General features: G+C 35.9%; 1 protein-coding gene across 2 annotated transcripts in view; it reads right to left on the bottom strand.

The window, feature by feature from the left end:
* DLC1 (DLC1 Rho GTPase activating protein) overlaps positions 1–17,391 on the bottom strand; it is a 420,273-nt gene that overhangs the window by 297,977 nt on the left and 104,905 nt on the right. For both annotated transcript variants that reach the window (XM_004618896.2, XM_055131469.1), the window contains exon 3: positions 14,114–14,254. In XM_004618896.2, coding sequence (XP_004618953.2) covers positions 14,114–14,254 — 141 coding nt within the window. The remainder of the gene's footprint in view (positions 1–14,113; positions 14,255–17,391) is intronic.

The raw sequence follows: 17,391 nt of genomic DNA, 5'->3' as shown, positions 1-17,391 counted from the left end.
AAATCAAATACCTCGGAATCAGCTTAACTAAAGAAGTAAAGGACCTCTCAAAGAAAACTATAAAACGCTACTCCATGAAATAAAAGAGGACATGAGGAAATGGAAACATATCCCCTGCTCATGGATAGGGAGAATAAACATTGTCAAAATGGCAATACTCCCCAAAGCATTATACAGATTCAACGCGATCCCTATAAGGATACCAATGTCATTCTTCAAAGAAACGGATCAACCAATCCTGAAATTTATATGGAACAATAAACGCCTACGGATAGCTAAGACAATTCTTGGGAAAAAGATGATGGTAGGCATCACCCTCCTCAAACTTAAACTCTACTAGAAAGCGGTAACAATTAATAGAGCATGGCACTGGAACAAAGGGAGAGCCGAAGACCAATGGAACAGAGTGGAATACCCCTACACACAACCTCAAATGTATGATCATCTAATCTTTGATAAGGATGCAAGAGATGTGAAGTGGAGCAAGGAAAGCCTTTTTAACAAATGGTGCTGGCACAACTGGACAACCGCATGCAAAAGAATGGGCTTGGACCTCGACCTGACACCATGCACAAAAGTCAGATCAAAATGGATTAAAGACCTCAACATCAGACCACAATCCATAAGGTACATTGAAGACAAGGTTGGCAAAACCCTCCATGATATTGAAGATAAAGGTATCTTCAAAGATGACACGGAACTAAGCAATCTAGTAGAAACAGAGATCAACAAATGGGACTATATTAAACTAAAAAGCTTCTGCACCGCAAAAGACAGTGACCAGAATACAAAGACTATCTACAGAATGGGAAAGGAAATTTACACAATACCCATCAGATAGGGGGTTGATATCAATGGTATATAAAGCATTGGTTGAGCTCTACAAGAAGAAAATATCCAACCCCATCAAAAAATGGGGCGAAGAAATGAACAGGAACTTTCCCAAGGAAGAAATCCAAATGGCCAAACGGCACATGAAAAAGAGCTCTACATCACTAATCATCAGGGAGATGCAGATCAAAACAACCATGAGATACCACCTCACACCATAGAGACTAGCATACATTCAAAAGAACAAAAGCAACCAGTGTTGGAGAGGATGTGGGGAGAAAGGGACCCTTCTACACTGCTGGTGGGAATGCCGGCTAGTTCAGCCCTTTTGGAAAACAATATGGACGATTCTCAAAAAATTAGATATTGAACTCCCATTTGACCCAGCAATACCACTGCTGGGAATATATCCCAGAGAAGCAAAAAAGTATAGTCGGAATGACATCTGTACTTATATGTTCATCGCAGCACTGTTTACAATAGCCAGAATCTGGAAAAAACCCAAGTGCCCTAGAACAGATGACTGGTTGAAGAAACTTTGGCACATCTATACAATGGAATACTATGCAGCTGTTAGAAAAAATGAGGTCATGAAGTTTGCATATAAGTGGATCAGTATGGAAAGTATCATGCTAAGTGAAATAAGTCAGAGAGAGAGATACATAGAAAGATTGCACTCATCTGTGGAACATAGAATAATAGACTAGGAAACTAACACCCAAGAATAGTAGAAATAAGTACCAGGAGGTTGACTCCATGGCTTGGAGGCTGGTCTCTCATTCTGGCAACTCAGAGAATGGAACACCAAGTAAAATATGATTGGAGGTCATGAGGGGGAAGGGTGATATGTGCCTAACATAGGCTAGAGAATGAACACAATGGCCACTCAACACCTTTATTGCAAACCACAACACCTAATCAGAGAGAGAGAACGAAAGGGAATACCCTGCCATAGTGGCAGTGTGTGTGGGGGGGAGACGGGACTGGGGAGGGTGGGAGGGATGCTGGGTTTACTGGTGGTGGAGAATGGGCACTATTGAAGGGATGGGCTCTCGAAATCTGTATGGGGGAAGCATGATCACAAAAATGTATAAATCTGTAACTGTACCCTCACACTGACTCACTAATTAAAAATAAAGTATTAAAAAAATAAAATAAAAAGAAAAAAAACAATGAAAAAATAATAAATTATCTTTCAATGAAATTTCTTTGGTAGCCAGTTTCTTTCCACTATTACAAAACATTCTGAGATATACACAGTTAAAATGGGTGTACTTTATAGATGTAAATAATATACTATATAGTGGATTGAAAATACCGCTTCTCCTCCTCGTATCTAGTTTTTGTTCTTCGTTCTTCATCTTAGTCAATGATCCCATCATTATCTTAGTTTCTCGACATGTTAATCCTGAACCCATGTTTAATTCTTTTATCGCATCCTTTCCAAGAGCTCATTTTCAAACTCTATCAAACACTGATGTTTTCCTCTGGCAGTATATATAAGACTGCATCTTTCATGTTCCAACAGGTCTTCATGGTCTCAATCAAAATAAAACTATATCTGGTCTTCCTTATTTACACTCAACTGGTACCTCTTTATCCAAATACTCAATTACTTTTTCTGCTTTTGTAGAGTGTTAATTCTTTAGAGTATCAAGAAAATCACTTAAATTTTTCATTTAAAATCCATTCCCATTTTTTCTTTAAGATAGATTTTCTTGGGTTGCAAGTGTAGTACAGTTTACGGCAGGTGCCTTCCACATGGCCTTTACTAATTGGGTTCCTAGCAGCACACACGTTCCACCAAGCACTGCCAGGGGTCATCCCTGTGCAGTAAGGAGTAATCCCTGAACACTGCTGGGCATGACTCAAAACAAACAAAAAAAGATAAATTTCCTTCTAAAATGGTTTTGAAAATTCTCCACAAATGTGCTCAAAATGATATTCAAGCTATGTTTTCTACAAGGAAAATTGCTGTCACTTCTTTTTTTTTTTTCTTTTTGGGTGACACCTGGTGATGCATAGTGTTTACTCCTGGCTTTGCACTCAGCAATTACTCCTGGCAGTGCTCAGGGGACCATATGGGATGCTGGGAATTGAACCTGGGTCAGTTGTGTGCAAGACAAATGCCCTACTCGCTGTGCTATCGCTCCAGCCCCTGCTGTTACTTCTTATATGCAATATTCTGAGCAGATGTTCTTTTTTGATGCTTTTCACATGATATTCCTCTTCTCTTTCTTTACCTCATTATTATTAAAGACAACATTGCATTGTCCATTTCCTCCGCAATTCTTACCTAAAGGTTCCCACTTTCTCTAATAGAATAAATAAATTTCTGTTAAAGAAATCTCGCATTTGCCAGTAACTTTAATTTGGTACTTATTACACATTTTCTTAACCTTGTGTTTAGGTTTTTGACACATGTGTCAGCAAATCCTCTTCATGAACGTAAGAACCATGGTAAGTGTGGTGGAGATGGCAGAGATACCCTCCAAATCTCTGCCTAGGGCCACTGCACCCATTTCCTTGCCACCGGGGATGGTAACTGCCAGTAGGCACAGCTACTACTCTCCTTAGGAAAAGATTTTGGCTGTAAGGATTGTCTCACTCAAGATTACATCACTCTCTAGGAGCTGTCTAGGAATAATGACTGATGCTGAAGAAATAGAATCCAACCTGCTTGCCTCAAACTGGGACAATTCTTGTGTATTTTGTTCTTTCGGTTTTTGGGTTTGGGGCCATACTCGGTAGTGCTCAGGGCCTATTCCTGGCTTTGCCCCTTGGTGGGCTTGGGGAACTGTGTGAGGTACAGGATAAAATCTGGAATGGCTGAGCACAAGGCAAAAACCCTACCTACAACCTATCTCTCTCTCTGGTCCCCAAACTGGAACAACTATGAAGGATCACCCAAGCCTCAGAGCTCTCCATAGAACAGCTGAGGCAACAGTTATTATGCATGATCAGTCCTACCTTTCTTACTTACTAGGATGTTTATCTTCCAAGGATACTCACAACAAAGCTTCTCCATGCAGTTCTTAGTCCCTGTCTAAATTTGGAGGTTCCAATCATGCCATATCTCTCGTGTTTGCTTTAAAATTTCAACTTAGTGACAGACATAGAGCCCTTCATAAAACATAGTAAGTCCTTAAAGTTCTTGGAAAAACTTGGATTGCCTAATAATAATATACATAGCATTAGCTTAGTAGTATTAAAGTTTAGCAACATTAACTAGAAGGGCTTTCACTTAATAAAATGTAGAGTGATTTTATAGTCATTTATATATCAGCTATAGATATTACATACTACCTATAATTTTGCTCTTTATATTTTATTCAAATAAGATGTCCAGATATTTAATCAATATAAAAAAGAGTTAGTATTGGAAGTAACAAAAAGGTTGCTCTTTGACAATTCTACAATTCATTTTTTGAATATGTAACTAAAGAGATAATATCAGACATGCAGAAAAATGTCAAACTTACAATTTTGTAATTTTGTCAATTACAATTTCTAGCACATTTGTCAATTACGATATTGTAATTTTGTCAAGCTTACAATCTTAGTGTTATGTACTATATTGCATTTCATGTATAAAAAGTTATAAATGTGTTATAAGTAGGAAAATGCACAATTTTTATATATCAGAGTATAATATAGCTAATACTTGGCTAAAAAACAAATGAAAATTCTAGTTCTGAGTTCCAAATAGTCATCTATTAAAATTACCGAAAGTTCTGGCTATTTTTCAAAACAAAATTCTAGCCACTTCATAAAAGTATAATTGATATACAAAAATAGATATTTTAACACACACAATTTGATAGATCTGTATATATATCTAGACCCATGGTACTATCACCACAATTGGAGCAATAAACATTTTCATCTTCTCAAAAAGTTTTCTTCCAATAGAACCAAAGTGATAGAAAGCCAAAGGATTTATCTATAATCTAGCATTATGATGTTGAAGACTTTAATGACTGTTTTTCATTAAAATAGAATGATGTGAGGCAGCAAAACCCTAGATCTGGAGTAAGTCAAGTTGCTCTAATTGTAACTTTGTAATTCACAAGGTGATTCAATAACAAATAGGTCCAGTGTGTAAACTTTGTATAACTGCCATTAGATGTCTAAGTGAAATTCCTTGCTTAACTATTTCAGCTGACTTGAGCTGTCTTTAAGAAGTGAGAGGAGCACGGGATGAGGGTGGAGCTGGCCCTTGTCTTCCCCCACCACACCGAGATCCCAAATTGCCACCCATAAACTGCCCTTATGGCTACTGATTAAGCTGTTTAATGGCCATGATCCCAGGGACACACAAACAAATCTTGGAACCCAGTGGCTTTTGGCAGAAACGTGTGAGGACTTTGGATTAGGTTACTGGCACTGGGCCACCCCAGGTGGGAAAAGGTGTCGTCCCTCCGCCTATTTCCCCTTGGCGGCTCGGTGGCTGCCATTCCACAGGACATTGGACAGTAAGGTCTGAGTTGGGGGAAAATCCAAACAATAATGGTGGGTCTGGTGTCAAAATATTGAATGTAATCAAAGTAGAGAAAGAATAATGTGGAAATAATCTGCCACACAGGTAGGGGGAGGGAGCAGGATGGGGGATATACTGAGGTTTTTGGTGGTGGGAAATGCACTGGTGAAAGGACGGGTGTTTCATCATTGTATGACCAAGACTTAAATCCGAAAGCTTTGTAACTGTTCTCACGGTGATTCAATAAATAAGTTTATATATTAAAAAAAAGAAGTGAGAGGAGAACCCATCAAGTGCTGAGGGGATAGGGATGGGGCTGGAGTGTAAATGAAAAAATTAAAGTAAAAACTCAAAGTAGGAGACCAGAAAAGTAATGAGAACATATCGAAACATAATGAGAACTTTGATATAACTAGGTTTGAAATGAAGTGAGGACTCTGTGAAAATGTCTTACCAGTTATTATTACTGCTCAGCCCTGGATTATATTCTTGGTTGCTATGATGTGACACGGTATTGGCTGACTACTTTACATTGCCAAGAAATAACTTAAAGTTGTTATTTCTTTTGAGAGAAAATGAGCTGGATCAATGCAAGGAGTAATATCAACACACGGAAAAGCTAGAATTTTCTCATTGTAATGATGATAACATACAAAAGTACTATTCACATGCCCAAATCTTGAGTTATAAACATAACTCTCAAAATTCTTTTTTCTAATGAAATCTGTTCTATTCTCACTGTTCTATTATTCATATGCATATCATTTCCCTTATCTTTCTTTCAGTTCTAAGATTCCTGTTTCAGGCATATAATTAAGATTATTACAAGCTAAACACAAACAAAATAGAAAAGATGTTGCCAACTCAAAAATTATTTAAGTACCGTGTGCTCATTGGATCAATATATTAAAGATCAATATATCTGGGTATAAATTATACTTATTCTTGACACAATGAAACTCTTAGATTCAAAGAGAAAAAGAGTATTTGAGGAGGTCACTGGGGAGATCAAATAACCCATCCCAAACAAAGCTGTCATTAATTAATGTGCAATTGGATTGAAAACAGATGTTTGTACTTCAAACAGAAGAAATGAGAGAATTTTATTTTAAATATAAAAGCAAATGGATATCAAAAATGCTTCTGTTTTTTTAAGTCCAGGTTATTGAACCACATGTATATTTATTATTTCAAAATCCAGCTTAAGTGAATGGAACTTAGAATGCTGGCTTAGAATAACTGTAAAAACTATCATATTATAATAATCAGAATGATCTCCTTTTTAGAAACATTTTTTCTCACTCTCTAGTGACTCAGTTTTTCTTTTAAAAGGTATAAATTTTATCTTATTCTTCCTCATAAACAATGATGATCTTAGTGAATAAAGACAAATGTTTCTTTTAAAAAATCCACATACTTTAATGTTTCTGCTTAACTATGTCCAATTTAAATAGCAACATTGAAAAAAATCATAATCAAAGGCTTTTTCTATCAGCATTGCACTTTTGCTTGCATTTAATTGTAAAGTGCACTAATTTAATTTATTTGCTTTTTCAAAGAGGTCTAGTAAATTTTCTTTAAAATGTTTACATGTGTCACTTAATTTTACTGTGTTGACCACTTATCAGAAGTGGCGTTATAAAATATGATTGATTATAATTTTACATATAACCTTGTATTTTGCCCTGAGAGATAAATAAAAAAGTAATATTCACTTTTACTCTTAATTGTTAAGGAAAAGACTATTTTTATTGTCTTTTAGTCCATTTTAAATAGTGGATGCAGTGTTAGGGAAAATGTCCTGGTTAGTTATAATTTCATCAGGTAATTACTTAAAAAAAACCCCAGTGAATTAGTGAAGTAAAAAAGAATTAATAAAAATTTACATATGTACTAAACTTGAAATTATATTTTGTTTTTTGATTTTTGTTTTTGGGCCTCACCCAGTGGTACTCAGGCGTCACTCCTGACTCTGTACTCAGAAATTGCCTGGGGGACCAAATGAGGTGCTAGGGATCAAACTCTGATAGGCCAGATTCAAGGCAAGTCACACTAGCTGCTGTACTATTGTTGTTGCTCCTTAAAATAATATTTTAAAATGATGTGATTTGAACTCTACCATCCATATGCTTTATTTTTTTTACAGTTTGGAAATGCATTATTTAATACATAACAAGAATAATCACCATGCTTTAAAAATATGTGATTTAGGTATAAAACCTGGTTTACACAAACTTTTAATTTATGAATATTACTATTATAGATTATGTAACATGTCTTATAGCGTTAGCGTTTATGGTATTATTTATACACTCAACTCACCTCACGTCACCTCCCTCTATCAGTCTCCTAATATTATTTCCCATCCACCTTATCATTCATCCCTCCCCTTCCCAGTACTGGATATTCTTAGATCTGTAGTCCAGGGTCAAGGGTTCAGTAATAAATAGTTGAAACTCTTTATTCCTGTCTTTTGCTTCTATATACATTGAAACTATTATGGGAACTCCCTAATGGATTCTTTTACCTACATTGCATCAGTTTTAATTTTATTTATAAGCTATAGAGTTGCAACAAAATTCAATTACGCTTTATTATGTCTAACAGAATCAGCTTTCACACTATAAAGCATAACACAATTTATTGCATAGGTGATTCTATGAAATTCTCATTCAATTAAATAAACCCAAATGAAGTAATTCCTGTCATTATGCCTCAAGTTGATTGTTTGTAATAAAGGGTATTGTGTAATAAGATCTCTGCTATGGGTAACTGAGCTATCAAAATTTTAATAAGAATTTGTTTCATCAAAGTTCTAATAAGAATTTGTTTATGGAGGTTCTTAGAGTCTAACTAGCTATGTTATGGGCCCGAGCTATAGTACAGCAGCTAATGCTTTTAGCTTGCATGGAGCTGACCTGGATTCCCCAGTGTCCCATACGGTCCCTTAAGCACCATCAGGAGTGACTCATGACTGCAGAGCTAGGAGTTACCACTGAGTATTGCCAGCGTGGTCCAAAAAAACAGCACTAACAATAACAAAATAGTTTTGTCTTAATAGTTACACATAAAGTCATATGAAGTCAAATGTATAACTGAATTTTATACTGAATAATTATATGACTACATAAGAATTTCAAAGTGACTAATTTGCTTTCATTACAAATTTCACCACATAGTTAAGAATTATTCAACATGAAATTTTAGAAAATATTAGAAAATACATAAATTCAGATAGGTATACATATATAACTATAGATATAGATATATAGCATTGGGTAAGAAAGGAAAATTAGACTTTTAAAAAATGACTTAAATTTAAATAATATTTATTAAAAGTAACAAAATGTCAAAATTCTTATGTTCTCTTCACTTGTTTTTATCCTACCTCAAAACTCTTATGCTGTTTTGGGGTAGACCTTATTCGCAAATGAAAGAAGTCAGACCAAAATAAAAAACGATACCTTTTTTTTGTTTGTTTGCTTTCTTATCATGTCAGTAGGGAGAAAGATGGTAGTTTGTATGCAAGTGCTACACTAAGTTGATTATAGCATATGTATTTGTGTTTTCAGGGTAACATTAAGAAACGTTTTTCCTTCATTAATAGTTAGACTGACCATTTTGAATGGAAGCATTGGAGTCAAATCTTTTTTAATGTTATCTAGAAAAAACCATAAGCCAGCAGTCAGGACAAACCTTTAGGGCCTCATTTGGGGCTGCTGTCAGGAGCATTTCTGTAGGCATTGCTGTAGGCCGCATTTCTGAGGAATCATTCTCGAATAGACCTGGTCATCTCTGGCTAGATGTCATCCTGCTTTCTCTTGACGTCCAGCCCTCCCCCAGCTGATTACTTCCCCTCACCCATCTCTGCTATTTTGAAAGGATGAGAGGAAGAGCCACTATGTGAAACCAGTCGTACCATATAGAGCTGGAATAAAACTTTCATATTTTTCAACCTGTAACAAATAGTAACAAGGGCTGACAATTTGCTATTATGCAAATTGTCAAAGGGGGCTTATTTTGTGATTCCAAAATACCATTCTTATATGAATGTCATATGCCTTTAGATGCTTGAGGATACATGCAATGCTTTTCTGTTTAGCTGTGACTCCAATATGTCCAAATGACAGAGATTTCCATCATTGTTATTATGGTTTTCTTCAGAAGGCAGCTAAAGTAGTTTTAGAGGGTAGGGATAGGAATACATAAAAATCATATGCTTGCATTGCTTGTAATGACGCCTTCAGTTATTTGACACAGACTAATGCTACACACTACCTATTGCTTCAGTTACTTTCTTTTGGGGGTGCCTACAAAGTCATGCTAAGTTGGCCCATAGCCCGCTCCTGACAGTTCTCTGCCAAGCAGGGTGGTCGTTCAATGGTTTGCAGTACTGCATGTGGATTCAGTACCGCTGAATCCATCCAAAGGCTGCAGTACTGCTCATGGTGTGCTGTGCTAGAGAGTGTCTGGGCCACCCTGGATGGCCCTGGAGACTTGGATGGCCCTGGGGACTTCAGGGCTCCACTTGGTGCTCCTTGGAGAGCCACATGGTGCCAGGGAACAAATGGGGTTAGTCGCATTCAGGGTATGCATTCTAACACCTGTATTTTATTTCTGGCCTTAACTATTATTATATTTGAATAAATTATATTGTTATTTTATCTAGAGAGTTTTCTTCATAAATAAGATATACTGGTGATACAATGAACACCTAATATTGTTAAGTTATCTTTAGGGACAATAATAAGAAAACCCCCAGGGTTTTAGTGACCAGATTAAAATTCCTTTGCTGGGGGGCCGGAGCGATAGCACACCGGGTAGAGCGTTTGCCTTGCACGCGGCCGACCCAGTTCGATCCCCGGCATCCCATATGGTCCCCCAAGCACCGCCAGGAGTAATTCCTGAGTGCAGAGCCAGGAGTAACCCCTGAGCATCACTGGGTGTGACCCAAAAAGCAAAACAAAAAACAAAAAACAAATAAAATTCCTTTGCTAAACAACCATGCATTAAATACTGTAGGATCAACTCAAGTAAGTATCATGGCAAGTGTGATGTCAGTATAATGCTCTTTAGTGAATCATATCAGTATTGATAACGTGAATTAAAGCACCCTATATAAAATATGACATTACTCATGAGTTTTGTTTTTTGTAAAGTATCTAGCATGAAAAGCACTTTTGACATGGTTGCAAAGAAGCAAAACAAAAAGTTTTTGACAAAAATAGATGGATTTTTTGACAGAAAATACCAGAATCTATTTTTCCTAATTACATCTATTTTTTGGCTAGGGATATTCTACATTTGAACTGTTAAAGTCTTATGTGAAATACATCTCAGAGATCTATTTTTCAGTTGGGGTCATTGTGCTCGGCTTGGCAATGTTGGTGCACAGGCTGGTCTCGTGTCCAGCCACGCAGCAGCCTGGAGCCACCCGGCTGGGGCCCCCAGGGCCACCTCCACGGGGCCCTGGAGAAACGTACTTTTATGTTCTATTTACAGCACAATATATACATAGTTTTAAAGAAAAATTCAGATTACTCATGGCTCCCATTCTAATAATAAATATAAAATAATAAATCTTATTGGAAAACAGACACTTAGAAACCCAGAGACCTGTCACACAAAAGGAAAGCCAAATATTTGTGGGAGTTAGTCATCATTATAAATAGGCTTCACGGCAGCAAATCAAATGTAACATTAAATAATTCTGAAATAAAAGTAAGCACTCTGTAAAAACATGAGATTATGGAACAGAGGGTTAGTTTTGATGGGTGGGTGGGGGCTGTAGAAGTAGGTATTAGGAAAATTTAATGTGTCTACTTAATGTAAAGTTAGACATTTTAGTACCTGGTAAAAAAGAATGGTACTATAGGATACCATATTTTCTCTTTTCAAAAGTAGCTAGACTGCCAACAAACAGCATGCATAAATATTTCTCCTAACTAAAATCTAGATCAGGGATGGAGGGTAGGGGCAGTGTTAGGGGTGGGGGTTACTTGTTTAATTTCTCATGAGATAGGTAAATTTCTTCATTCCAATATTACCATGCATGGAGAGCTAAAAGTAAAATTTATTCAAGGACCAAGATTTTCTCAAAAATTACTATCATCAATACCACACAGACACAAAGACAATACCCAGATGTAAACAGTTCTAAACCACGCACCCCCCTCAAACATAATAAAACAAAACAAGCTGTTTTTCAAGTTTCTTTCAATCAAATATTGGCTTTTTTTAAAAAGCAATTTCCTAAAAGTTGGCTGCCTTTGACCATTATATGTCTTTTTCCTAGGTACAAAGGATTTTGCTAGATTATATTTCTGGTACTGGACACTGTGGTGTATCTAGTTGTCTAACTCTTTGGTTAAAATGCGTTAAACACATTTTGTTGTCTTAAAGGAGAAAATTACTTTAAGGAGGCCAAGTCACCTGCACAGTAATTTTTATTGCTCACTGACTAATGAGTTGTGGCACCAGTGGCAAAACTGGGTTTGTATGGTCAATGTTTCTCAGTCAGCAGCCCTATGGCTCTCTCTAGGACCTCTGGATATTCCAAAGGGGCCTTGGGTGAAAATAGCATAAATGGGGGGACATTGCATGAGACTATGGGTACAAATAGGATAGGACAGAGAGAACAGAAAAGAAATAAGATGAAAGAATTGAGAAATACTGATCTAGGCAACAAGAATGGGTGGAAACACTGAATTCTGATTTATTTCAAAGTTGATGATTATTCAATAAACACTTGATATGGGGTGAATGAAAAATGTTCCTGGTCAAAAACTGGTTTTAGTGTTTCTACTAGTTCACTGTGGAGTAGATTTGTTCATCTGCTATGGTTAAGCATGAAAAGAGTGAGAAAGACCCTACCATAAAGTACTGTTAAGGTCTAGCATCTTAAAATTTGGGATTCAGGGGTTGCATAACTAGATACGAGGATCATAAAAATTTTGGCAACAGTGAAAGGTTTTTGAATTCACGAAGGCCAAATATTCATTCAAAAATCAACCACATTACAAATCCCAGGTGTTTCCAGCAACCCTATCCTATGTTTCATTTCTTGGAAGAAAGGGACTCACCACTAGAAGTTTTAGAAGGCCAGATGCAAAGTAGAAAATCCTGACAGTCTTTTGTGTTGATTCTAAGACATTACAGAAGAAGATTACCATAAAAACTGTATAGGACTTCAATGAAAATATACTTGCCACGTTTATAAATAAACATATATTGAAGAAAGACCAAGGAACAAAGACAACAGACTAATATAAATGTGATTTTTCCAGTGTAAAATGATAGATATTAATGGTAATGATTCTAAAGTAAAAGTTGATCATGAAACACGTACAGAGAGAAAAGGGAATTCCCCTTCTTCCTTTCCATTTTGTATCAGTGAGCACCACCTGCATCAAAACCCTTCTTGTTGGTTCCTATTGTCTGACTGAAACCCAATCATGAACAACTTTGTGACTGTGTATCTCACTGAATTAAAAGATAAAAAAAAGAGATAATTACTGCAAAAGAGAAAATGAAACAAAACTCCGTCTTCTATGGTTCTTGAACCTTCAAGTTAAACCTATTGAGAGGTTTTAAAATTTATTTTACTTAGCAAAAATGTGTAAATTAAAAGCATGGGGTTTCTTAGTTTAGTTTAACATTATAAAGAAAAGTATTAGTTCATTGTAGTCTGCCTGCAAAGGGCACCAATCATTTGTGGCACTTTCTTTCAGTGAACTTCAAATAATGTTGCTTGCTGTTGGGTCTCCCTAGCCTCTGCACATCACTATTGAGAGCCATATAGCAAGTCACTGCTATCATGACCGTTTCCCTATGACAGACTGTGAACTGCCTAAGGAAAAATAATGTTCGTTTTCTACCTGAATCTTTTTTTATTTATGATAATTCATGGCAAGTATTAGGGATTTAACACACATATTCAATCAAGAGTGCTAAAATAGCTTTCCTGCAGTTGAACAAGTTTTTCATGTCTTAAGTTCAGAGTATTCTCTTTTGAGTCTTATTTCAGACTTAACCTCCTTTTATTTTAAAAGAGAGCAAGCAATCCAAACTTTTTTCTCTGTGTTAACATGGACATTAAAAAAATAAGACAACACTATGATTTTCACTAAACTAGGAAAGGTTATTTTAGAACAGCTTGGGCTTTAGATATTTGAAGTAGTAATTACTTCCTCCATAAATGTTACCTTCCAGAGTCCAAATACTTATTTTTTTGTATTGCAGTTTAACTTTTCACTTAAAGGAAAATGTCTTTTATTCACAACTCACCATAATATATCATTTTGTGTGATAATCCTTTTAACATGGTTTGATAGCATTATAAAGTCAGCCAATGTTCCTAACAATAATGATAACAGCTTACATTAATATTTTTATCATTTATTTTGGGTCAGTATTTCACTAAACATTTTAATTAATTCCCACTGAAAATTTTATGTTGTACTTGAGTTTATATCTACATCCATCTATCTAATCAATAAATTAATTTTCCAAATGTTAGTGAGGATAATTATTGTAGTAAAGACCTTCTCACAATTTTGTCTCCTTGTTTCTTTAAATATTTATGTATTATGCAATAAAATTCAGTATGATTTATTTTCATGATTTTAGTGAAATTCTTGTTATTTATAAAACTCACAAGCATCATATATTGGGTTGTACTTTGTCAAATAACTACATCTAAGACTATAAGATATATTTCTTCTCTACTGAATAGATGAAATATCAGCACTTGATGATAATCAACACTGTGGTAAAATTCATTGTGAGTATTTAAAAACTTACCATGGCCTTAGGTTTGGTTCCAGAACTGGTCACTGGAGTGGAAGATGGTAGGTCCATGGATTCAGTATTAGAAGACAAATTTATCAGTGTCTGATTTACTGGCATGATATCTGATCCATTTTCAGATCCTGACTCCAGGTCCTATTAAAAATGAATTGAAATGAAAGGCATGCTTATGGTCTCTTACATTCATTTATCTCTGCTATCAACACCTCCTTTAGGGTTCCTCCCAACACACACTGATGCACTAAAGAACTGCTGACAAGTGGCACTAACATGTCACCCATAGTTGTTTATTGTTTTGTAATAAACGGTACTCCTTGGGTTCTGATTTTAGAAAACAAATATATGAGAAAGTGGTAACATAATGCTTTGATAAATTAAGTTTATTTTGAATTAAAGAGGGCAGTTGTAAGAACCATGAGGCAATGCAGTGAGTCAAGAAGAAGAGAACTGGGGGTGGGAGTGATAGCATAGTGGGTAGGGCATTTGCCTTGAATGCGGCTGACCCAGGTTCGATTCCCAGAATCCCATATGGTTCCCTGAGCACTTCCAGGAGTGAATCCTGAGTGAAAATCCAGGAGCAACTCCTGAGCATTGCCGGGTATGACCCAAAAAACAAAAAAATAAGAAGGAGGATGAGGAGGAGGAAGGAGGATAAGGAGGAGAAGAAGAAGAGTAGGAAGGAGTGGGAGGAGGAGAAGCAGGAGAAGGAGCAGAAGAAAAGAAGGAGAAGGAGTAAAAGGAGAAGAAGGGGTAGAAGAAGGAGAAGGAGGAGGAGGAGGAGCAGAAGGAGGAGGAGAAGGAGGAGGAGGAGCAGAAGGAGGAGGAGAAGGAGAAGGAGGAGGAGAAGGAGAAGAAGAAGAAAGAAGGAGAAGAAGAAAAGAGGAGAAGAAAGGAAGAAGAAGAAGATGAAAGAAAGAAGAAGGAGGAGAAGGAGGAGAAGGAGAAGAAGCAGGAGAAGGAGAAGAAGAAGAAGAAAGAAGAAGAAGAAGAAGAAGAAAGAAGAAGAAGAAGAAGAAGAAGAAGAAGAAGAAGAAGAAGAAGAAGAAGAAGAAGAAGAAGAAGAAGAAGAAGAAGAAGAAGAAGAAGAAGAAGAAGAAGAAGAAGAAGAAAGAAGAACAAGAAGAACAAGAAGAAGAACAAGAAGAAGAAGAAGAAGAATCATGTAACAGGGTCATTGATGGTGTCAAATGAGAAAATGGTCCTTCTTTATTTGAATTTTATATCTTTGATCATTCTAAGTCTTCGACTTTTATGGTGACAACTACTGCACTGGCATGCAAATATTTAGTTCAAGAATCTAATCAACTATATCCCTTTTGAGGTAAAGAATTATACCTTGAATTGTGTCATTCAATTCTCTTAATTTGAGGATGGTGCAATGAACAGTAGTACCCATAGTTTCATGACTATTAAAGAAGATGTATGCAAGGCATGTGTAACCAGCACAATATTTTCCATTAAATACTATCCATTACTATAGTTATTGTCTTTTTTCTTATAGTTGGACCTTACCCAGTGGTGCTCAGAGCTTATATAGGATGAGAATAAAAGTAGAAAGCAATAGAGAAAACTTCAATTAAACTGACTCTACATAGAAAATTTCTAATAAAGTATTTTATATTAAGAATTTAATTCTATGATAATGTTTAGGATGAGAAGACAGAATGGTAGAATTAATTAGCAAACAATATCTGCTTTCTGTTGTCCACAGGACACCTCCTTGAGCTCCAGAGGTAAATATGAACATAGACACAAAGTAAAAGGTTGAAGAACAACCATAAAGTCAAATGGTGACCTACAAAAGGCAGGGACAGCCATACACTATACTTATATGGATAAAATGGACTTTAAGTAAGAAAAAAAGGTAATAGTGAAAAGTATAGGCATTATACAAAGGGATTAATTAATTCATCAGAAATAACTAATAATCATTAACACATATACAACAAATGAAGTAGCATGATTCTTTAATAACTATTAATGACATAAAGAGAGACATCAACAGCAACACAACAATCCTTTTTTATCTACAGAAAAATCAAGCAGTAAAATCTCAAAAAGAAAGCAACTGTAGGGGCTGGAGTGATAGCACAATGAGTAGGGCATTTGCCTTGCACGCGGCCAACCTGGGTTCAATTCCAACATCCCATATGGTCCCCTGAGCACTGTCAGGAGTGACTCCTGAGTGCAGAGCCAGGAGTAGCCCTGAGCATCACCAGGTGTGACCCAAATAGCAAAAAAAAATTTAAAAAAATTAAAAAAAAGAAAGCAACCGTATTGTTAAAGGAAGAGTTGGGATGGAATGGGCTTAAGAGATGTTTATAATACTCTTTGTTGCCCCCAACCAAGTAAATATTCTTAGGACATGCACATTTAACATCCTTCAGAAAAGATCACATCTTGGGGCACAAAATATGTATAAATAATTTCATGAAAACCAAACATATAATTTTTGTATCATAAAGCTATAAAATGTAAAATTCACCAAAAAAGAAAGATGGAAAAATTTCAAATATATGGAGACCAAGTAGCATGTTATAAACAACTTTCAGCCAATGAGATAATCAAAGTAGCAATAAACACCTGGAAAGAAATGTAAATGAAGAGCCAAGTCATAAGAACATATGGGACACAGAAAAAAATCAGTACTTGAAGGTCATAGCAATCCAGCTGATATCAGAAAACAAACAAACAAAAACTTCAAAAAAAGAAAAAACAAAACCCAATCAATTTTATGTCCAGGGATCTAGAAGAAGAAAAAATGAAAGCCTAAATTCAGTAGAAGGAAGGAAATAATAAAAAATTAGATCACAAACTAAATAAAGATAACAGAAGGGATCAATTAAACCAAAAGCTAGTACTTCAAAGGATTAAAAAAATGGACAAAATGGACAAACCTTTACCTAAAATCACTAAATTAGACAAACCTGTAACAAATAATATCAGAAATGAAAGGGGGAGAACTTAGTACAGATATCAAAGCTATAGAAATTATCTTAAGATACTATAAGAAATTTGCCATCTCTAAGTTGGAGGGCCTAGAAAAAACACACACAATTTTAGTTCCTTTCTAACTACAACTATCAACACCAAATTTGAGGTTAAAAAGAAAACCTAAACAAACTGATTACAACCATGGAAATTGAAACCATCAAAAATTCCATCTTCCAAGAGGAACAGACATAGAACAATTGTACTCATTTGTGGATACTAAAAAACATAGTATGAGACTAATACCGAAAGACAGTGCAAACAGGGGCCAGGGTGATTGA

The sequence above is a fragment of the Sorex araneus genome, chromosome 1, assembly GCF_027595985.1.
Source record: "Sorex araneus isolate mSorAra2 chromosome 1, mSorAra2.pri, whole genome shotgun sequence".
In the NCBI taxonomy this organism is placed as follows: domain Eukaryota; kingdom Metazoa; phylum Chordata; class Mammalia; order Eulipotyphla; family Soricidae; genus Sorex; species Sorex araneus.
The sequence above is the reverse complement of the archived record's forward strand: the minus strand, read 5'-3'. Positions and strand labels throughout refer to the sequence as shown.